The sequence below is a fragment of the Equus asinus genome, chromosome 16, assembly GCF_041296235.1.
Source record: "Equus asinus isolate D_3611 breed Donkey chromosome 16, EquAss-T2T_v2, whole genome shotgun sequence".
NCBI classification, from domain to species: Eukaryota; Metazoa; Chordata; class Mammalia; order Perissodactyla; family Equidae; genus Equus; species Equus asinus.
The window spans coordinates 27,507,749-27,532,093 of NC_091805.1; the positions used below are offsets into that span (position 1 = coordinate 27,507,749).

The following is a 24,345-nucleotide window of genomic DNA, read 5'->3' on the forward strand; positions in this document are numbered from 1 at the left end:
AAGAAATTTTATCAAAGAAAGAAGTGACATGGAGAGGCTCTATGGAGAAACAGCAACAGAAAAATGTTAAAGAAAGGTGAGAGGAATCTTGAATATTTAGCAAAAAGAAGACTGTTTGCAAATATTGCCAATAGGGGATTATTGCAAAGACGAGCAAACAGCTGTCCTTTATTTCCCTTGAGGGCAGAACATGAGGAAATGAGTTTAAATGGCAGCAACAGGGATTTAGGTCACACAGAAAAGAACTTGCTGATTATGAAGATTGGTTAGTTATAGGGGGAATTTACAGAATCTCTTTGGCGGGAGATATTTAAGCATTGGATTGAAAACCATATGCCTGGGGGTGATTTAGATTTAATATTACTTAAGGCTGGAAAAAAACAAGGATATTTTCGTTAGGCATTGGTTGCAATTTTGTACCAATTGTCTCATTCTCTTGATATCCTTATTGTAATTATTTCACAAGCTCACTCCTGTTAGCAAAGTGAACTATCATTAGTTTAGGGAAGTTTTCAATCACTATTTGTCATTTTCAAAAATTGTCCCTCCCCACTCTGTGAGCTAAGACTTCCCTTTTGCGGTCAAAACTTTGCAAGAGAGTTGGCTTAGATGTTGTTATAAGTTACGGGGAAAGGGAGAAATGTTTCAAGGCAGGAATTAAAATCCCTCAAAATGTCCTGCCTACCACTTTCTTCCCACATTCCTGAAGGGGGTCCAACCTGCTTGTACCTGCACTTTGGTTTTCCGTGGGCATCTGACTCTCACTTAACCCGAGCACTTGGCTGAATGAGTGGATCCTGCCTTCTTTACAGTCACACCAAGTTCCCCATCTGCTCTAGCTGCGTTTTTCTGATCCATGGGACTCTTGTCACACCTTAGCCCATCTTGTTGCTATTTTTCTCTTCACCTGGACTATACTTGGGACTTGAAGAAACTTCAGACCTCTAACAACACATGAAGCCTCCAGAGATGCTCCTAATTAAAAGCTCTTACCTGACTCAGGTGGACCTGGGTATGTGCTTGACTTCTGCTTTAAGAACACACGGTGTGTTCAACTGAGAATTGTCACACAGAAGCCCGAGGGATGGGGACAGGCACAGCTCATTCAAGACTTCAGCATTTTATTTTGCTCTGTGAAACACAATGTTCCTTCCACTCTTTGATATTTTTCTGCCTACACATCTGAGCACCCTTAAATATCTTACATTTTTGTAGGACTCTGGAGTTTAGAAAGCTTTTCACATGCATTTCTTGTTTAAGAACTCTTGCCTCCAATAACCCTGTGACGTAGAGATCATTTCTGTGTTCCCTAAAGGGAAACATGGTTAATATATCTATCTCGGGTAACAAGACTAGTACTTGAACAAACTAGAGCTTCAAGTCCAATTTCTGATGATAGCCCACACCTAAGCATTGTACAGATACACAGGGAGGGTGGCCTCCCTCTGCCTTCTCTTACTATCATCAGACTTTGAGTGCATCCTGTTCATGGGCCACAGAGTAAAATATAACATCTGACCCGCCCCTCCTGCACAGTTTTCCCTGTAATAAGAAGCTCTTTTCGCTTGGAAATGGGGAGGGATAACTCTTGAAATTGATAAAAAGTGATTGAAAACTTCTCTAAAGATATTCTAGTTCACTCTTTCTACAGGAGTGAGCTTGCAAAATCATTAGTTAGGATATCAAGAAATCGAGACATGCATTGGTACAAAATATGCAACCAACTCACAGGCCAAGGGGAAAAATCTTACCAAAATGACAATTTACAGATTTTTACAAGGCATAAACCTACAAGAGGAAAACAAGCCAGAGTGGAGACAATAGTAATAAAATATTGGAAGCTGGAGAGGAATGGGTGAGTAGTAACTGACTTAGCAGATTTAAGAGAGCCAGAACCTAAGCCAACAGTAGGAAACGCTGACAAACAACCAAGTTATAACACAGAACCAACCCAGGAAAATGGTGGCATCGGGTACCCCTAGAAGAGAGGATGAACATGGGGCAATAAGCAGTTGGCTGCACTGCTGTATAAGAAGCAATAAGATTTCTCTAAATCCCCTTCTTTACTCCACAGGGCTGGGACCCTGCCCTTCCTCATCCGGGAGGAAGACAGGAAGTTTACTCTCTAAAGAGGATGAAACTGAGGGTTCTGGGAATGACCAACACCAGGCACAGCTGAGAGTATAGAACCACTGAAAGAGGAGGATTAAGTGAGTGTCTACATGTTGAATGTTGGGACCCCCAGAAGGTTGGCAGCCAGACCTACGCCCTCCAGGAAGGAAACAGGAAAGTCTGTTTAATTGCAAAAAAAACTCAATGTTGAAGGACACGAGTCTCTAGACTGAAAGGGCTTGATTAACGGCCAGCATAATGTGTGAAAATACACTTAGATCAAGGAGAATCACCATAAAATTTCTTCCAGAAAGAAAAAAAACAGGTGAGGAATCTGACTGGCTTTGAATTTCCCAAAAGCAACCTTCAGAACTAAAAGTCAATGAGGAGTGCTTTCAAAATTCTGGAGGAAAATTATTTATAATCTAAAATTCTATACCTTGCCAAACTATCTACCAAGTGTTTGTATGAAATGAGAATGTTTTCAGACATGCAAGGTGTGAAAAACATTTATCTCTTAGGTCCCCTTTAAACCACGAAGGAGGAAGACATGGGATATATGACACAGGACATCCACAACTCAGAAGTGCAGGGAATCCCCAGAATGGTGAGGAAAAACAGTAATATGTGATTAGCATTTAGGTAGTCAGAATAATGTAAACAGTAAATACTGATCTAACCAAAATTTCAGCATAATTCTATTAGGAGGATGGTGGCCATAGGGGGACAAGAAGGGCTTGAACATATAACTGGGGCACAGAGGTGAAAGAGAACTAAATTTTTATTGTCTGTAGTAGGAGGGGGACAGAAAAAGCCTAAAGCTGATAAGTCAAGAATTAGCACTTTACTCATGTTATTTAGAGATATGGATTAATGTCCAAGAGAATCCGCTAAGAGTCAAAAATGGTGCTCAGAGGAGCAAGGAAAGGGAGGTGGGGCAGGAGAGGGCTCATGTTTTTCATATCAAGTCTTGTAGAACTATTTCAGCCTTTAAACTACATGCATGTACTACTGTGATAAAGCTCAAGTTTTACTAAAAAATAAAAATGCTTTTGCCCCTCTCCTCAAAAAATACAACAGATAAAATTTTGCATATGACTTTTGGGACCTTCATAGACTAGAGGTTAAGGACCCCTGAACTAAGCTAGGCTTCCAGGAGAGTGAAGATTCTATGGTTCCATTCCAGCACCATTTCCACCCCGAGTGGCCCTCTTCTCTGTGCCATCTTAGTGGGGAATGTATGTCTTAGGAATGGAGTTTTCCAAACAGAGTTAATATAGCGCTAAGGAGTCTCTCTTATTGTGTCCAAAGCTGTCATGTGATAAAGTGAGAACCCAGCTTTTTTAGACTAACACACATTCCAGGTATGTAAGTAGATATCCACAATCCAAACATGTGACTTGGTTTTGTGTTCTGTGCTGCAGAAGGAATAGAAAGCATTATCAAAGGGAAGTTGTCCAAATTAAGGATTCTTTCTGACATAGAGGCAGATGCCGCCTGAACCCCAAATAGACCATATAAGGTCTGAGTTCCACGGCTTATGGTATTGTGGACACTGAGTGGGCTGAGTCAGTGTTTGTATACACACCTCTCCCCACTGGCCTCTGCATTATTATCCTCTCTTTTTATCTAACTTTGCTGCTAGCTGACCCAGGTACGAAACTGAGGGGGTTCTGGACAGGAAACTCCAACTGGGTCCTGAAGTGAGCCTTTTCCACACTTGTGTGATGCTCATATCCCTTATGAGCAGTCTTTAAAATGAACCAGAGGCTACAGCTTTTAATAAAAAGTCATTCTGAAGCTGTATCACACGCGATACTAACAGGTTTAGAGCCCAAACGACAGTGTCTATAAACCTTTCAGCTTCCAAATCAGCATGATTTATTTTGCTGGAAACCATCATAAGAAGAGTTTTTGGTTTTGCTTTTCTTTAATCTACTCACAAACCTATTTTTGTATTAACAAAACTTTAAAACTGCACCTTAAGTCTCCAGTTTGGGGGAAAGGGGAGCAGTAACAACAAACTTCAGAATTTAATGAGCAGTCATATATGCCATAAAACCAGGCTTGACCTTTTATCAGGTTTGTGAGCTTGGCTGGGGAGAGGAGTCTGGGCTCATGGGAGGGAGTCTGGTGGGGTGTGCCAACAGCTAGTGCCATTTGGCTGCCCTATTCTGCCTGGACCTGGCTTCCTGGCCCTACCTGGCCTAAGATTAGCTTTCAGGGTTTGAGGGTGTAGTGCTATGACCAAGGCAAGTCATGGGTCAGCAGGCACACGTTAAGTGTCTGTGGGTGACTAGCCCATAGCAAATCCTCAGGGCCATGGAGTCTTCCTGGAGGACTTTCAAGTTCATTCCCAACGTACAGCATCAGCTGCCAACAGCCCTAGAACCTCACAGCCACGCAGGAGAGTGGGAAAAGTTGCAAAGAACAGTAAGTCTGTGATCTGAACACATCAGTATTCCTGTGACAAAATTATTTACTCTAAGATGCTACTCTGCTAAAAGCTGTCCCTTCTGGTACTTGTAGAAACCGTTCATGAGGAAGAAAGTTCCTAAACTGATTCACAGATGTTTGTATATCCTCAGAATTATTATACTTAAGAGTCTTATTTTCTCTCTGTCACATGAAATATACTTCACTCAAAGGTTAGGACAATACTTTGAGGACTCAAAGCCCCTCTACTAAACTCTCCTAAACTTTTGCTCTGGATCTTGTGACTTCTCTGTGCTGGGCACCAAAGGGTTCACTCCTCTCCTTCTGCCATTGTCAAAAAGAACTCAGGCAGAGGATGCAGTATTTGAAGTGAAGATTCTGATGAGGATTCGCAGCGCCCTTCAGTGCTTCTCTCCCCTTTCAAGCAGTCATCCTCTCAGCTTGGAAGGCCCAGGGTAAGGCCCAAGATCATGGCATTCAGTGGTTCAATGGAGAATTAGGAAAATTCTAAACAGAAAGCCTGGGCCTGCCACTGGTCTCTGAAGACCAATCCAACGACAGTTTACCTAGGTTCACAGTGTAAAGAGCAAGAATCCAGGAAGAAACAAGAAAGCTAGCTCGCTAGACGTGCCTCAAAATGCACATCTTTCCTTCCCCTATTTGCAAGGAACCTAAGAAAGCAGCAGCAGAAGGGCAGTCCATTTGTTCCTTCCCCTCTGCACTCTAGACGCCCCTTGCCTGGCCTGCAGTCTGTATGGGGCTTAGAAGAGGTTCTCAGTTCAGGCCAGAATGTTTCAGCCTCGGGACTGGAGGAAGGGGCATTTGAGTTCTAGCGGGCGGAGGAGCATACCTCGAAAATAAACTGCTTTGTTTCACCATTTTTGTTTACAATTCATGAAAATATATTTTGAAAATTTAAATAACTTTATAGAAAGACATGAGTTTTATGTTTATCTAAGAGGACATGGAATGGGTTTAAAAAAGGTCAAGAAATTCTGGTTTAAGTCATTGATTAGGGATCCGGCGGACACTGCTCAGCACCCTTGGCAGATGTGGTAACAAAACCTTGGCTTCCTTCTTCTCTCCATGCCCATTTATATGTCTATTCTGAAGTCTTAAGCTTTGGGGGAATAGTTTCTATTTCCAGTTTGTCTATATTAACTTTCTTTAATTAAATCCTAACCACAAAATAGCTTTATTAGGAGCTAAACTTCACCAATATCTCAATTGTGATAACATAAATAGTTTAAATAGTTTAAACCTTCCTTTTCTAAAGCTGCTTAAAGCAAATAATATGTTTGCATAAAACCCAATTTATGCCAAATATGTAAATGTGGAAATAATGGGAATGAACTTTCTCTCGTTCGTTATTTCATCCATTCATCCATGCAAGGAAACACTGAGTGTCTATTGTGTGGCAGGCACACAGGATGTACAGCAACTAATATTCAAAGTCACACTAACCTGTGTGAGAATAGATGTACCACAAGGCCCCAGTCAGGAGAGCGCCAATCACGAACGCTGCAAACGCAATGCCCATCACAGTGAGGGTGTCCAGACCGTGGAAAATTGCTAAAAGGGAGGGAAGCCAAGACATACTTTAAGTTAGTCTGCATCACATGTTGCAATTTTATCTTTGTTTCACAAGCACTGTCAGAAAGGCTGAGCACTTACTAAGAGAAGTGAGGATGAAATGAGGATTCCAACAAAATACACTGTATTTGTGACTTGCAAATTCTTTCCCCAAAGATAAATGAAATTATCAGATTTCTAAGATATCCTCAGTTTGCAATTTATTTTGAGCCACAAACTTACCAAAAAATCAGGTTTGTAAACTTGGTAAAACCTTAAGTCTGTGGTTCATTGTGTCAGTCTGAGGACCTCCTATTTGAATGCTAAAGTGGCTCGAAAATTCAGAGGTTAAGGAAAAGGGGCTGGCCCTATGGCCAAGTGGTTAAGTTCACGTGCTCCACTTCTGCGGCCCAGGGTTTCGCCGGTTCAAATCCTGGGCATGGACATGGCACCACTCATCAGGCCATGCTGAGGTGGCGTCCCACATGCCACACCTGGAAGGACCCACAACTAAAAGTACACAACTGTGTACCAGGGGGTTTGGAGAGAAAAAGGAAAAGATAAAATCTTTAAAAAAAAAAAAAAAAAGATGCTTTAGAAAAAAAGGTGAACTTCCATTATCAAAATCTGACTCATTGCCTCTTATTCACTGAACACTTCCAACAGTGAGATGCTACACAGAAAACACACTTCAAATACTTTACAAACATATTTTCAGGAACATTTAAAAGTATGAAAGCAAGAAGAAAGGGGGTGAGAAGGAGAAAACACAGAATAAGGATAAACAATTCCTGTGGATTATAGCATTTCACTGATCTCCTCATACTGAATCCGCAATCTTAATCATTACATATTGTGTCATTTAAAACAACCTACTTTTTAACACTTTTCCAACCGTGATCTTTCCATGAGGGGAACGGAAATACTTCTCAGTGGGGAGTGATGTCACTTTTATGGTCAGCAAAACATATAAATAGAACCAATTGTTCCTCCATTTGGCAAAGATTTTTATGTTTGAAATTAATTCCAGGCCACAGAAATAGAACATTTCCTTTCATTTAAGAGAACTACCTTCTTTGAATCACTTACAAAAAGTTAAAATCAGTTTCTAAGGGAGAGGGGTTTTTAGTAGAATAAAACTTCTAAGGTCTCTGGTTTTTTAACATAAATTGAAGGTACAGGATCTCTCCATTATTTCAGTACTGTTTCTATGTTCCTCCCCAGTCAGAAGCGACTCCAGCTGATCTCTATATCAATTAAATTTCTTTGCCTTTCAACTCACTTCAGTGTGAAAGATCCAGTTGGAGGCAGATGTGCCTCTTGAGCAGCCCCAGCACTGGAAATGGCTCAGGAAAAGGATGTTATGGTGGAGAAGATCCTAGAAGGATCCAAATTCCCAAATTCTGGTCCCTACTCTTGTAGCCACGTGCCCTTTGGTGTGTTTAGTTACTCAACTTCTGAAAAATGGGGCTACCACTACCTCACTTGCTAAAGGCAAGGGGTAAACAAAGTTTATAAAACGGCTGGGGATCCCCTAGAAGGAGTAAGAACTCCCTGGAGGTTAAGACAAACCAAGCCATCAACCTAATTTAATTTAATCTAGTCCGTAGGACAGATACTAAAAGATGACTTGCCTTTTAATGCCCACAGATGCAAAAGTGAGGCATGATTAAAAGTTTTTAGTGGGGGCTGGCCCGGTGGCACAGTGGTTAAGTGCATACATTCTGATCTGGCGGCCTGGGGTTCGCAGGTTTGGAACCCGGGTATGGACATGGCACCGCTTAACAAGCCATGCTGTGGCAGGTGTCCCACGTATAAAGTAGAGGAAGATGGGCATGGATGTTAGCTCAGGGCCAGTCTTCCTCAGCAAAAAGAGAAAGACTGGCGGCAGATGTTAGCTCAGGGCTAATCTTCCTCAAAAAAAAAAAAGTTTTTAGTGAAAAAATTCTAAAGATGGAGATGTCATTTATGAAAATCACACTAGGTAAGTATGAGAGAACGTGTCCAAATGTGTCTTTTTTTGGGTTCGTGATACTGTTTCACAATATTGTTAAAACAATACATTTAACAGAATGGTTTATAAAGGAGAGTCCTTTAGAAAGGAGCTCTCCAGTCTGACAGTTATGTGCATGTGATGGGGTCAGCCACAGAGACTAATCCCAAGAGTCTTAGGGAAGAAAAAAGCAGAGCTTCTCCTCACAAAGCAACATCATCTAGAAGAGCTCTGGATACACAGCCAGAAAGCCCAGGTTCTGCCTCAATGCCAATTATAACCACGCGCAAGACACTTAGATATTTCTTGGTCAGAGTTTTCTTCTGGATAACAAAGCGATGAAATTAGCCCAGACAATTTCCAACGCATCATTTTGCATTATTATTATTTTTTTTTCTTACAAGGCCCTGCTCCCCCGCTCCTTTGGACTAGAAATTGTCTTGAAGACACAGCAACTAGTTCCCTTAGCACTGCTTCTCTGAGCAGGTAAATACTGTTGATGACCCGGAAAGCAAACCACTGCCATAGCTGTATGTTAACGCTTTCAGACCACAATGATATAAGTATGCAAATAATTAACTTTTCTCTCTTAAATGAAGAAAGTTACTACCTTCCCATTAAGGCCAGACATGTCAATGAGTCAACACATTCATATTTAAAAACGGCAAAGGTAGAGAGAAAAAAAGAAAGAAGAATGAAGGAAGGACAGAGGAAAGGAAAAAGAAAGTACAAGACAAAGCAGGGAGGGAGGAGAGCAGAAGTCTCCTTATCAAAACTCAAAGTTTGGCAAATGTTCCATAACCAGCTCATTCTTATATAAGCCTAGGAGGCTTTATTTCGAAATAGTTGCATGAAGACTTACGTGGAGAAATTGGACTTGGTTCCTTAATGCTTGGACCTGTTTCTGAAATAAAAACATAAATCACAATGCATTCCACAGAGAAATCAAGTTTGAAGCAAGGGTCACCAAGATCTCAGCAGAGACTGACACTTTTCTCTTTGTTAATAGATACATACTTTGTGAAAGCTCTGGCACTTATCCTCTTTAGATATCAAAACCATAACATGGATGGATTACTCAGAAATTTTAAGCACTGTAGTTTGTTAATGATCAATCGTATAGGCTCTCCAATTTGAAGACTTGAAGGCAAATACTTAAAACTTAAGGAATCTGAGTCTGACAATTCGTGTGTGTGTGTTTGCCTTTATATTTATCTACAAAAGGATTCAATACCTTTCATACCGTGTTTCTCCAGTGTATTCATAGTATTATTCCACTTTCAAACATTCTTTCAATTTAACGTACACACAGGTTTTGTAAAACCATCTTTATTCTTCTGTCCTTAATGTTATCCTCCTACAGCTCAGCTCCTCTTCACCACTCATCGGTATTACTACAGAGCTTCCCTAACTGGTCTCCCATCTCCACCACTGCCCCCACCCCAAAGATCTTCTCCTCTTTATGTGCCCCCAGAGTGAATCTTCCAGAGCCTAGAGCTGATTATGTTATTGTCCTGATTAAACCGCTCAATGACTCCTTTTCTTTTATAGGGAAAAATTCCAAACTCTTTAGCATGATGCAGGAAATTCTGCCTACCTCCTCTCTCCAGCCTTCTTTCCTAATGGGCTTGTTCACCTATCCGGGCTCTTGACAGTCATTTAAGCTCCCCAAATTCTCCATGCTGTTCCACGTCATCACACTCTGCAAGCCGTCCCCCTGAAGTACCCCCCTCCCCTAGACGTGCTTTGCTGGCATTTTCACTGGGAGGCCTTCTCTGACTCTCCTATCGCCCCGTCTCTACCCCAGCAGGGCTGGTCTCTCCCACCTTCGCTCATTCCATCCCTCTTTGGTTACACATATGCCACATCACATCGTAGTTCTCTAATTTTTTTTCTGCCCTGAGGGCAGGGTCTAGTTCTCTGCATATCCTCAGGGCTCAGCCTAGCATAGGATAGCCCTGTCAGAAAAGCTTGGTGAAGGGTGATTAGAATGTTGATGTACTTTTTGAAAATGGAGGCAGCACAGGAAACTTGGAATAAGACCATATGAAAATGCTTGTATGCTTCGACATTTCTGTAATGCTTTCGTGTTCAGAAAGTGCTACACGGCCATGATCTCATCTGAGGTTCACACCAGCCCTGAGAGGGAGGCAGAAAAAGAATTCTTATCACTAGTTTACAAACGAGCAGCCTAACACTGCTATCATGTGACTAGTCCAAGGTCACAGCTGGAAAGCATCAGGGCAGAGGTTGAAGCAGAATTGCAGATTCTGCCTAGTAGGCTAAATGATGGTGAGTGTGCTGTCCTTAGCTGGGGGAGCACTGATTAAGCAGCTACGCGCGTATAGCTACTCGCTATCCTCAATGGTGAGAACAGCATGGATCGGGGGCTAGCATATAAGGGCCCAAGACTTATTTTTGTATGGCCCATGAGCTAAGGATCAATTTTATATTTTTAAGTGGTTAAAAAAAATCAAGAGTAATATTTTATGACGTGAAAATGATATGAAATTCAAATCTATTCTATAAATATGGTTCTACTTGAACATAACCATGCTCCTTCAAGGACATATTGTCTCCGGCTGCTTTCATGCTGCAACGGCAGCATTGACTAGTTGAGGCAGGGACTGTAGGAGCCACAAATCGAAAATATTCCCTATCTGGCCCTTTATCAAAAAATGTGTGCTGAGTCCTGGCACAGACTCTGCCCCTGCTCTTTAGAGTTTAAAAGTGATCAGTTTTTAGCGCCTTTCTTTTCATCTCCATTTTCATTCGGTAAAGACGGAAGACACACCTCATGTTGGAATTCACAGTGAAGTGAAAAGAACTTGTGAAAAATTGACCAAAACAAGCAGTATTTGAGTTGCTGTATATAAAAATAAAGCTAGACAGGACTGTGCATTCTCAGGATTAACCCTCTCAGCTGGACTGATGACATGCTTGCAGCATGAGGCATCACAGTCCAGCTCTAACGGAAAGAATATGCCCCTGGATGAACCAAAGCCACCACAAGTGAACGGTGCCCTCTGGAGCTGTGCAACACGGTGGCGCAGGGATAACGATATATGCAAAAGCTATACTTAAAGAAAATTAAAATAATTCTGTTTTTAAGAAAATTGAGTTCCGTATGCAGAAAACACACCAACTACAAACTGCACACAAGAGACTGATCCTGGGAGTTTGGTCTCATCAGCCTTAAAAGCAGCATAAAATAACAACAGTGATGCCTTCCATTTGCACATTTGTATAGTGTCTTACAACTGACAAAAAGCCTTCACTTACCTTTTTTCATTTTAAACTCCTAAGAACCCTATAAAATAGGGCTATCTAACCACAAAATTCTCCTACTTTCCAGAAGTAGTGGTTTGATTTGCTGAAATAAGTCCAAAGGCATTTAAAGGTCTCTATGGTGTGCATCATGCAAGAAATATACACACTTCTGGGAAGAGGTCCATCCAATCAACCGGCTGTGGTTTGACTTTGTCACTCAGAATCCCCATGAGGTTTTAAACAATGATTCTCCCCTAAAGAGACCTCACATGTGAGAATTTACGTTTTAGAGCAAGGCCTGTGTGATGGATGGCATTGTTTTAAAATGCTTAATGGACTTACGTTATGATCTAATCCTCTTCCCCCACCCCAAATAGGGGCCTTCTTGCAGAGCTAAACAGAAACAGTTGTTGCTTATTTCCCTGAGGTGAAGTTCCTTCCCGATTTCTGCACATAAACAATAACACGCACAAGCTGCAGAACTGAGGTTAAAGGATTTTATCCTCTTTTTTCTTCCAAAATCCCCAATAACCACTGAATATAACTAAAATAGTTTGATCTCCACCGGAACCCTATAATTGAGCTGGCATGTTGAAAGGAAAAGAGTGGATACAACAATATTTACTTTTGGTTTAAGGGTAAGATTGTAAGAAAGGAATCCTAGCTATCGTGTAAAGAGAATTTTAACAATAAAGATTTCTTTACAGAAAGAAAAAACTATAATCAACATCCTGAATTAAATCTTTTCATATACTCTGAGCAAATTTTGGTCTGCCTCTTGAACCAGAATTTTCCTCCTCAGATTGTTAGGCATGGTTTTCATAAAAGGAATATTTCTGGGGTTATGCATGAGTAACTGACCACAGTTGTTGGCCTCCAGCTTTCAATTTGGTTCTTCTAAACACAGTGGGACAGAGCAGGCCCACAGGGAAACAAGGTGTCTAACCGGTACCCTCAGTATTTGTACCCTCAGTGATCGTTATTTGGCGAAGAGGGGAGGATGGGGAGATGAGGGAGCTGGTGCAGATCATTTAAGATGTAGTTTACTTTACTTCACTGTAAATGAACCCCTTCTCTAGGTTCTTTCAGTATTTATAGCATTCACTGCAATTACCTGTTTGCTTATCTGCATCCTTCTACAAGATCAGTGGTTCTCACCTACGGGTGATTTTTGCTCCTCCAGGAGACATTTGGAAATGTTTTGGATTATCAAAACTGGGGGTGGAGGGGTTTGTTACGGGCATCTAGTGAGTAGAAGCCAGGGATGCTGCTCGACATCCACATGCACAGGACAACCCCCACAACAGAGTAACCCAGCTGAAAACGGCAATAGTGCCAAGGTTGTGAAACTCTGCACCAGACTGTGAAGGCCTTAAAGACAGGCTAATTTGTCTACTATATGCCAAGCATATAGCAGGTACTCAATAAACACTTTTTGGAATAAATGAGTGTAAATACCATGTATTTCTTCTTATTGTGCACATTCCCCAGCAACCCAACCTTCACGCTGCTTTCAGAGCACTCTTCCTAAATGATCCAATCAGCAGTTTCCCTACTCGAGAGCTTTTGATGGTTCTCACCTTTTAGAGGTGCACCCTGGAATATTTATGGATGAAATGAAATGTCTGAGTTTCCTTCAAAACAATCCAGGGAGAGGAAGTGATAAGACAAGACTGGCTATGAATTGGTAATTGTTGAAACCAGATGAAGGGTTCGTGGGAGTTCATTCTACTATTCTCCCTATTTCTGTATATATTTGAAATTTCCCAAAGGAAGAAGTTTTTAAAATGTGAAGCGCATTGAATAAGAAAATCCCAGTGACCGCCCCCCGCCCCCCGCCCTTACTGGATAGAGACTGAATGCCTTGGCCTATCGATTAGGCATTTCTACCATCTTTCTACTCAGCTTCCCCTCATCTTTACCTCAGCCTGAGGTCAAAACCTGGCTGATGATGCTTTAGAGTATTTTTGTTCTGGAAAAATCAAATGTGTTCCAAAAAGTAACGCCTCTCTTGGATTAACTTCCAACTGACGTTCATGACTTTCCCTTCCACTCCCCCTGAAAAACCTAGGTTGGTTAAGATGTTAAGAGGAAGGAAAGGAAATTAACATTTACTGAGTACCATGATATGCCAGGTGCTGTTCTGAGCACACTTTTATTTTTAAAAAGTTATGTGGTGAAAATTCAGTATTTTAAACATCTAACTTGCTAAGATTTACATATTGTATATAAATCATGGCAAATTTGGATGATATTTATTATTCTTTTATGTCCATTTTCTTGTTTATGTGCCCTAAATTCAGAGAAATGATTACTCTTCCCTTTCATCATTTAAAAAAAATTATCACTGACGTGGTGTAACCATTTTTATTGTGTAAGCCCAAGTGTTCTCAAACGCTGTAAAAAGTGGTCACCGCATCCAAGGCAAACAGCACTAACATGCCTATACTTCAAAATATTTCAGAAAATATGGTAGGGTGGCACCACCTCAACTATTTTAATTGTTTTGCCATAAACCGTAAAATGCATAAACTATTCACATTTTCTGGGCTTTTCCGTGAGTTACATTTCGAAGTCACAGAACTTCTCCAAACCTCTAATACTTTCTTAAACAGTTTACATGTTTCCCAGCATCTTAACCCTTTGCGTGAACAGATCTTTTTCTAAAATTCTTTATCTTCTTTTTAGTTCATAATCATTAGAGTATGGGCTGTTAACTTGAATACCAATGTGACATATATGAACAGGGGAAGGGGGTGGGAAGAGGGGTGTGAAGAGATAGTTGCCTATGTTGCTTGCAGCGGTTTTTTTTTTTTTTTTGCTTGAGGAAGATTAGCCCTGAGCTAACATCTATACCAACCTTCCTCCACTTTATATATGGGATGCCACCATAACATGGCTGATGAGTGGTATAGGTCCACGCCCAGTTTCTGAACCTGTGAACCCAGGCCACCGAAGTGGAGCACACCAAGCTTAACCACTACACCATGGGGCCAGACCCGCTTGCAGTTTTGATTAAATACTAGAATCAGCTACCACCTAGGATAAGGCATAGGATCTGGAAATCAAAGTGCCTGGATTTCAATCCCAGATCCACCATTTATTTAGATGTGGTGTGACCTTGGCCAAGTCACTTAAGCTCACTCTTTACTTGCCTCACAGAGGGACTAAGAGAATTAAATACAAGGATGCACATAAAGCATTTAGCCCAGAGCCTTTTACTAAGTAAATGCTCAATAAATGTTAATCATCATCGTCATCTCCATCACACTATCATTGCCACCAGCACCATCATCAATTACCGAAAGTTTAAGCAGCAAAACAATGTTAACCCAACACTGGTTCCCAAGGGGCTGAGAGAGCAAAGGTAGCCAAAATATGCTGTGGAAGCTCAGGAAAGTTCCACTAAAAACAGTTGCCCAGAGGAGGACCTAGAATTATTTATTCAATCTTGATGGCTTATTCTCTCTGTCCAGAGATGGCAGAAACACTGCCTGAAATGTGTCCGTGCTATTGGCATTGGTAGCTACAGAGCAGTTCTCAGCTTGGCTGTGAAGGTGATAACCAGAGCCTTTAACTGCTGTCCCAGAAAACCCAAGTGTTGAGAAATAAGATGGACCAAATTACCAGAGAGAGCTGTGACTTTGGCACAGCCTTTGAAGAGTGCCTGTGTAGTTGAAAGGCCAGTGAAACGTCCCATTGGTTGGGAAATTTTTACCCAAAAAGTTAATCCTAATAAGAGATCTACCCACTTCTAGAGATACTATAGTATCTGTGCTTACTACAGTAACACACAAAGCTGTCTGGTAGGAAGAACATTTGTGACCCTGTTATTATTCAAATAAACCAATACTATTAAGCACATGGTCATATTCCCCTTTCAATTGACTATTCCAATTCACTGAGAGTCAGAAGGAAAGCAGACTCCTATGGCCTGCACTGAGGAGAAATGATTTTAGAATCAAGAGAAAATAAACAAAAAAGGTGAGAGGAGTCACTCACCCAGTTGAAAACTGCCGGGAAACCTCCCTTATTCAGGGCAGAGTTAGCAAGCATATTTGCATATAGCCCCTGGGAAGCTGGCCTACAGTAATCTCCTCAATTTGTTGAACAAACCGAAGCAATAAACTTTCTTCACCACATGCTTCTCCACTAAACTCTAATCTCAATTAGCAAATCTCATGAAATTGCTTTGATATTTGGTAAAACTTTCACGTAAAGAAAGCACTGAACTTTCAGGATAATTACACTATATTTAAATAAAGGTAATTACCTAATTTACAAGAGGAATTACTTAGAAAAATACCACTAGACTTAAAAGAAAAATGAATGAATTACTGGAAGTTATACTGCTGCAATATTAATGCCTAATTATTGTCTGGCATAGGAAAAAGCAAGCTGCCGCCTTCAATTACCAGCAGAATTACCTCCCCCAAAATAGGTAAGAGTAACAGATGGAGTATGAGGTAGCTGTTGCTATTGTTAAACCACTTTCACAGTACAAAACAGAGCCAGCTGCTGCCCAGTGTGATATACTTTGCAGCGCAATTCATTTATTCTTCTTTCTTTCCCCTGGACCCAATAAACAACAAACTATTTGGGCAATCCATTTATAGAAAGACTGCGGCTGTTATAACTGTTTCAAATCGTTGAAAACGAACCAATAAAACGAAAACAAACAACAACAAAAACGTTGTTGAGGAACCAATAAACATCTAATAGGCACATTTCACACCAACTTTAGATGGCCGGGAAATGAATGAAAAATTATTTTGCTTCTTCAAACAGTACAGCTGAGTGTTACAGCTGAAAGGCCTCTGGAAGTCGTCTAGTCCAAACTCCTCCTTTTCCACGGAAAGAAAATGAACCTAGGGACAAGGTCTCCCAAGTCCCACAGGGAGTCAGCAGGAAAACCTAAGAGCTGTGCCCCAGGCTCCTGGTTCTAAGCCAGTGCCCTCCCCACTATGCTCTCCTGCCTTTCCAAAGTGAGCACATTCCTAGGAAAGGGGCAGATGCCACCCCAGATATGACAGTAGGAATGGCTCTGCTATTTTCACAAAGGCCACTCAACCAAAGAAGAAACTGGATGGCATCCGCATGCCTCTGTTCTGTTAGGTCCTGTCCGCTCCAGGGCTGCCCCTGCTGCCTAGTCTTGCAAATCCCACAATGCTCAGTTCAGAAATGCCATCCCTGGGCTGCCCCAAGCCTAGATCTGGTGTCAGCACCACCCAGCAGGTCCCCCAATTAACGCCCAGCAGCTGGAGTCAGGCTGTTCATCGGCGTTTGTCAAGGCCCTTGGTGCCAGGCTCCTCTCTGCCCCTCAAGGTGGTGGAAGGCAGCCTGGGACATTAGTCCGGAAATATCTAACCCCAGAGGCTTGGAATCCACTTTCACTCCCCCCAGGCTTCTCTGAGATTGACACCTTTCAACAGCAAGGATTCTGGAGTGGCACAGATTGTATCTAGACAGTGACAACTCCAACAGCCCAGATAGCCCATGCAACACTTGGTTCCACCCTCTCAGATGTTGACAGCTACCTGGTGCGTTCTTGCTTGTTCACGCCCTTGGATGTGTGACGCTGGTCCCTGCCAGACACTCTCCACACAGTCCAGAGGGCCTCGTATCCATTCCTAATATCCCCATAGAGCCCAACTCTGCTTCTCTGCTGGTTTGGCTGGCTCGGCCTATGCCAGGCTTGGCTTTGCCCACCTGTCCTCCCAGTATTGATGCCACACCTTGTGGGACACAACCTTTCTTTCCTCCCAGAAGATGCACTTTGCTAAATGTTCCTGTGTGTGTAGGAAGAGGCACTCTTGGCTTCAAGAAACAAATGTGACTGTAAAATTCCAAAAACTAAATTATAAAAATGCATTTGGACAGTGGTTCTCAACCTTCTTTCTGCTCTGGCACCTAAGAAGGATGGTGTTCATAGACATAATACTCTCCCCAAAGGCACCTGCGATCTTGACAAAGCACCACAATAGGCTGTAGCCAGCACAACGTTTACCAGAAGATCACAGGAAGATGGGCTGTGGACTGGGTGCAAGGCCAGCATGCTAGGAGGAACTCTAACCCTTTCCTGCACACTCAAGGAGGCATATGTGAACGCAAGGCAGAGTGACACCATGACAGGGACAATCTTGACTCTGATCTAATATTTAAGGAGGATCAATATTTAAGGATCATTTGCAAATGTATCACTAAACAGCCACAGGCAGCAGGAGAGCTAACTAAATAAAAGACTCCTCGGGCAAAGAATCCTAAAGCTACTAATTGGGCATTCATTTATCTTTTGAATAAAACTGGACTCTGATTTACAGAGTACAGACTCTGATTTAAAGCAGCCCGCAGGCCCCTACTCTCTGACTGAGCCTCCAGAAACGCACCTTTAGATTCCACTTGGTGGTGGATCACAGCGAGAGGCTTGGTGAACGTCTTCTTATTCTGCATCATGGCCCAGATCATCGAGGCGTCCAGTGAGGTGCAGGCTTCGTCGGGAGGCACGCACTGCAGAGAGGAAGAGCAAAGCACAGAGCTGAGGGGTCACTCGAAAAGGGGCTTCCCCAGCTCTGCCTGCAGTTGTCCTGTGTCCCTCCTCACACAGCTCACAGTTGTTTACCACAGAAAAACAGGAAATTCGGGTATTTTTCAAAGAACCACAAATAATCTGGGAGATATAATGGCAGGCTCAGTGTATTCTCAGCTGCACTTAAAGATGCAAATATCGCTGGACAGCTTATAAATACTGTCTTTTTCTTCCCCTGTCTTCCCATGAAACAACTGGAGGTTTTAGTGTTATTTAGTCTGAAAAATAAAGAAACTATAAGACAAATGTTGGCCCTTCACCAAGCTGGCTTCACATAAATGGTTCATGTTTGTGATTTGTGACTGTGGGAAACTTCATGTATTGAATTATGATGGTGACAGATTTTACATTTGTTGTCCAAAAAGATAATCATGTTGTTGAGTATGTTCGATTTTTTTTAATCCTGGTATAGGCTCACACAAAATGAAGCTTTCCAGGGTCATCTGCTTTCAATGTCCCAAAATGAAGTCCTGGGGAGTTGTGCCCAGGTGTGGAGGCCATGCGATCAGCTGCTTCCAGCTATTTTAAGGCCCAACCCCTTAGAACTAGCATGCCCAAGCCCAGTGTATCTGTTTTTAAAAAGTATAATCACGTTCCATCGCCTTTTTCTTTAAAATAACTTTGGTTCCTTGTCTAAGCTCCTCAGTAGGAGAGACTCTAATGTAAATGACATCCATTCACTTTTGTTGTAAGAAGAAATTTATCAATCATTTTAAAAGTCTATAGCAAGGCACCCCAGAAAGTTAATCAACTTCCAGCTTTTCCAGGCACAAAAGAGCAAAGACTTTTTTTGGCTTTATTGTCACTGCTGCTCTAAGCAACATGCAAGTTAGACCATATTACAAGAAGACAACTCCTTCTTCTCCCCCTCAAAAACAGAGAAAGTCTTTACAATAGCCCTCTTACAGAGTGAAACAATGGATTTTTCCGTGGAGAGGAACCATTATTGAGAGGATCCGCATTTTAGGAAAAGCCTTCTTACTTGCCAATTAGTTCTTTAGTTAAGTAAGAGTCTCTGCTTCTGTGACTAACCTACTGCATGACCTGAGCAAGACACCGAACTCTCTGGCCTCAGTTTCATCAGCAAAGGGCAGAATTGGACTCAAAGATCTTCGAGAACTCTTCCTAGAAGATTCTTTGGCTTTGTCTAGAAAGCACTCAGAAGTCAACAGAATATTAACCATAAGCAGTGAACAGAAGGAAAGTGGTAACAGCTCATCCCAGCAGTGCTCTACAAACGGTGGACTGTCATATCTATTGTCTCATTTGCTCCTCTACCCAGGAGGGAAGCTGGGTACTATTACTTCAGCTTTATAGATGAGGACATGCAGGTTCTGAGAGAGCAAGGGACTTCTTAAAGTCCTGTTAGGAAGCAGCAGGCCTTCCCTCACAGTCTCCATGCTCCTCCCATTGCATCTTGCCTTGAATGTAAATAGCGACTTTAGGTTTAGCGTCACATCCCAGGTCATCCTCTGAGACTTAGAGCTCTCCTTAGAATGCTCTGGAAGGAAATATTAGGACTAATTTTCACAGATGTGAAGCTGGGCTGCTACAGGACAGGCTGGGTAAAAGCTAACAGGTAAAGGCACCAGTAGGGGCTGGCCTGGTGGCGCAGTGGTTAAATTCGCACGTTCCGTTTCTCAGCGGCCCAGGGTTCGCCGGTTCGGATCCTGGGTGCTGACATGGCACCGCTTGGCAAGCCATGCTGTGGTAGGCGTCCCGCATATAAAGTAGAGGAAGATGGGCATGGAGGTCAGCTCAGGGCCAGGCTTCCTCAGCAAAAAGAGGAGGATTGGCAGTAGTTAGCTCAGGGCTAATCTTCCTCAAATAAATAAATAAATAAATAAAAATAAAATATAAAATAAAATAAATAAATAAAGCCACCAGTAAAGACTCCTGGTAACTGCCAGGCCTCCCCTGCTAGATCTCTAACTCCTAAAAGTTCTCTCTGCCTGCAGGAAGCAGCTGGGTCCCACAGCCAAGCATTAAGTTCCCCAGGGCTTTCTACCACTGTCCACTGAGCCCCAACCTTGAGGGCCACTGGAAGGTCAATGCCCACAAGGCCAAGGCATTGTGGGGGCCTGGAGTTGGCCACCCCAAGATATGTCTCTTTGGCATGAGGATTATTTGGGGCTAGTTTCTTTTAATAAACTGCAGACAGGAAAGCAACTGAGGGGTGGAACTTGCTTGCCCTTTGTTAGGAGACATTTACATTGTAAAGGAAATCTCCATCTGTAAAGGTGCCTCCCTCTCTATACCAGGAAGAAGAGGGGGATGACCTTATCTCTCTTAACTCTTAATCAATGCCAAAGGCAAGCACTTAAATCTGCATAATAATCTTACTCCTGTTTCTGGTAACCTCCTGTAACTGACTCCCCTCACCCCCAACATCCTCCTTTGTCTTTAGCTGAAGATGATGTTTAAGGTGGGGGCTTCACTCATTTTGGCGAGTTGCTCAGCTTGCCTGAGTCTCTCCCATGTATACATGTTATAAAGCTTTGTTTAATTTTCTCCTGCTATTTTGTCTCATGTGAATTTAATTCATTCTCCGGCCAGACGAACCCAGAGAGGGTAGAGGAAAGCTCTTCCTCCCCTACAGCATCAATGTTTCCAAAAGCAACCTAAAGAACACAATCTAAATCACCTTATACATATGTGCTCCCTGATGACTATAACCAGATTTGCTATATTTTCATATGTATTATAAAATTTTCTTTGGTGTTATTGAAGAAATGAATGCCCAAGGGAATATAATAGTGCCAAGGATTCAGGTCAATGGTAATCTATCTGATAATAATAATTTTTCTCTCTACCTCTACACCGATCTCTTACAATCTATGTATTAATTGAGAGAATTCCACACATACAATACATTATTGATACAGCTGGCTTATTACACTTTTAGACACTGACTGATATGTGACTACAAGAGGATCAGAAGTCAGCTTACATTGTGTGAGATATCTACAGAATAAATGCACATATGAAATTATACATAAGTATGGCAGATCACAGAAACAAAACTAAGGCAAAGAACACCTTTCACACACAAGGCCAAACTAATGAGGTAATGAACCTTGCAGATTTCCCCCAGAGTAGCCATTTCAGCAAGGTCAAAGGGTTCTGATTTCTGTTGTGGCAACAGAATGTACTAGTTCAATATGGGGAGTGACGTGAGGCAAACATGAACTGACATGAAACCGAGAAAAATTAAAATATTTGTTAGTTTCCCTTAGAAGTCCTCCTGAGACAAGTCAACCCTATAACTCACACAGAGAAGGTCAAAAAACAATTGCAATACAAGTCTTGGCGGGACCTGGAAAAATTAATCCTCACACTGAGCTTGTCCTTCGGCTCTCTGCACTTTTGGCACCGCACGCTATCTGAATAGCAAAGATAAAGCCAGACCTCTCCCTCAATGGAAAACAGTCTTGATTTATAATTCGTAAGATACTACTAAGTAGCATGCATGGAAAAAAAAAAAATCATACTGTCAGGATTTATTCTCTAAGACTCCATAAAACTCACAGTTCCCTGCTAACACGGATTTTGTTACTTCAATTGGGCAATTCCCAAACCCCAAACCTCAACCTGCCATAACTCGTGATGAAACTTCTCCATAGGCCACTGCCTCACCTACAAATGTCAAAATAACAGTACAAATGGACAAAGGTCCACAAACCTTAGGTAACTTCTGGGGGTCCTTTTCCTTCTTGGTACACAACGTGAGCTCACACTGCAGAAAGAGCAGTGAGCTGTTGAAGACAGATTTAAAAACAAAGCTGAATCGCTTCTTATCCATCTCGGCTTGTGGGATAGGAAAGTGCACTCTCTTGGGATTGTAGAATTTCACAGATTCGTCTTTAGGGCAAATGTTCTCAATGATGGTGTAATCAGACATCCCTTCGGAGTTCGAATATGGAGAGATAAAGCACGTTTGGATGGCAAATCCCAGTTCTTGGTCAGCCTTAGTAACAGATACCTACAAAAGAACAGAAAGATCGATTCAGAAATGAGTTAGCACCTCACTTTTACTTTAGGCACAAGGGTGACATACAACACGGTCCTTCTGATGAGAGACATTGCTTCAACTTTCACAACATACTTATACAGTCTTCTTTCTAATTACAAAAGTAACATAGACTCATTGAACAAAGAGATGTTTTCCATTCAAACTTGATACGGATGGTGACAGTGAATTATTTAGTTCAAGTGCCAGCCTGGAAGATTCCAATACAAGATGAATAAGTCTATTTAGCCTCCCATAAGTCCTCTGATAAAAATAAAAGCACATCATGCACCTAAAGTGAATTTTCCAAAATAAATAAAATACCAACAGGCAAAGCCCCTACTGTCACAATACCGTATCACTTGTTAAGCAAGCTCTTTTTAAAAATTGCTCCAAAAAAAAATACAGGGGCACCATCTCTTTAACCCAGGCAGGGAGGAATGAACTTCTAAATTGCAACAAGTCCAAGTGAGCCTAAAATATTGCAGTAAAGCTACTGATTCATTTAAAGTCCTGCTTTGCAGTGAGCAGGCAGAGCTGGCCTCTGGGGCTGGATGTCAGGGACGGTGCAATCTGGTGGCGATCACAGGCCTGGCCAAGTGTCCCAGCTGCTCACAGGTCCAACCAGGCCTTGCCAAGTACTCTCCCTTCACTCTTTAAGCCCGAGGGTATTTTAAGGGAAATCTAATCTGGAAACGTTTCCAACTCATTTACACTTCCCTCTTACAAAACATTTGTATGGGTTATGTCCAAATCTTGTTAAGGTTCTTTTCTTTAGAAACAAGAAGTAGTGTTTGGCCAAGTGTAAACAGAATTCAAACCTCGAATATCTTGAACTCAGCTAAAATCCCCAGACCAGACTGGATTCTCCATTTGGTGACACATGGATCACTGTATGAACTGCCTCTTCCTTCTGTGTCTCATTCCTTGACTAAACGTAGGATCAAAATAAACTTACACACTTTAGAAATAAAGTTAGTCCTTAACCATAGGCCAACAGCCCCAGAATCCTTTCAAAAAGCATGGAGATATGAACACACTTTCCATTCTGAGATACGGAGGGGAAATCCCTGACACCATATGGAGCCTTCAGTCCGCAGCACTATTTTGAAAGATCCCTATGTAGGAACTTCAAGACCCTCAACAATGAAGATGGTATAGTAATGTCACTTTGCTGTGCCTTAAAGCTTAAGCCTCAGAACAATCTTGGGGGATAAATACTTTCATCTCCATTTTATAAATGGAGGAAAACTGAACATATAGGATAGATGACTTAGTCAAAATCATATCTAGCAAATACTCGGTAATACCAAGGCTTAAACCCAGGTCTTCTGACCCTGAGTCCATTTTCTCTTTACTATTCCACTGCAGTCACAGGGTCAATTCAACCAGGCCCAAGATGTGGCCGTGGGAGAACACGTGGGAAGAAATTTTTCTGGGAAGCAGTGTTTGGTAGTCCGTAAACATTCACACTTCATTATTTTTAGAATATTTCTGAAAAATAAGATATTTCATCTTGGAAAGATGGCAAATTACATATATCTTATTACTCAAAAGCGCCCTTTAACATGAACTCAGGACTCTCCATGCAAAAATGTGACCGAAGAAATGCAAATCTTTTCTCTAATCTCAAAGAAAGTACGTAATGGCAGAATGTTTGAGATATGCCAAAAAGTTGCTTTGGAGAAAAAAGTATTATCAATAATTGTTTTACTCTAAAATGGACTGGAAAGGAGTAGAAGGACTACAGGCTTTGGAGGGAGACGAGTCCCAGGAAATCGTGTGCTCTGTATTCATGCACTGTGAACTCGGAGCCTCAGTTTCCTCCCCTACAGAATGAGGGCACTAATACCGACTAGATACAGTTATTGTGAGGATTTGTAAAGTCAAAATTACATGTAAACAACACAGCTCCCAGCTGGTCAATAAATGCCAGCTATTATTAGTAGTACTAGACAGATTCAAATTCTGGGGGTTATAAACAGATTTTTTAATTCCCTAAGACAAGTGAACTAAAAAGAAAGCTACCATTATGTGACCAACTATCACCCAAAGATGACTAAAGACCGGGCGGCAAAATTGATAATGTCTTGGATTAAAGGAAGGGACTGTGATCTACAGGGAACAGAGGATTCTGGGAGGGGATGTGACAAAGACGGTTGGGAGAAGAAACCTGGAAATAGTTCTTTAGACCAAGCCAATGATTTAGTAAATTTTACTTACTTACCCTAAGTAAAAAAATTTCTTATCAGTAGTGGAGTCCAAACTGGGAAACACAGATGAGGCATGGCTGCTATCCTATCTAGCAATAGACTGACGAATTCTCTCTCATATTTTAGGTAATTTAAAACAACTTTAAAATAAAGC

At 41.7% G+C, this 24,345-nt stretch overlaps 1 protein-coding gene across 2 annotated transcripts in view; it reads right to left on the reverse strand.

Annotated features, from left to right (window-relative positions):
• Window positions 1–24,345, reverse strand: part of TGFBR3 (transforming growth factor beta receptor 3) — a 187,192-nt gene that overhangs the window by 6,505 nt on the left and 156,342 nt on the right. Inside the window, exons 13-16 of one of the 2 annotated variants that reach the window (XM_044748975.2) lie at window positions 21,652–21,951; window positions 17,770–17,890; window positions 8,976–9,011; window positions 6,013–6,120 (exon numbers count right to left, since the gene is read on the reverse strand). In XM_044748975.2, the coding sequence (XP_044604910.1) occupies window positions 6,013–6,120; window positions 8,976–9,011; window positions 17,770–17,890; window positions 21,652–21,951 (565 nt within the window). Of the gene's footprint in view, window positions 1–6,012; window positions 6,121–8,975; window positions 9,018–17,769; window positions 17,891–21,651; window positions 21,952–24,345 lie in introns of both variants that reach the window. The other variant, XM_044748974.2, reaches the window with a different exon arrangement.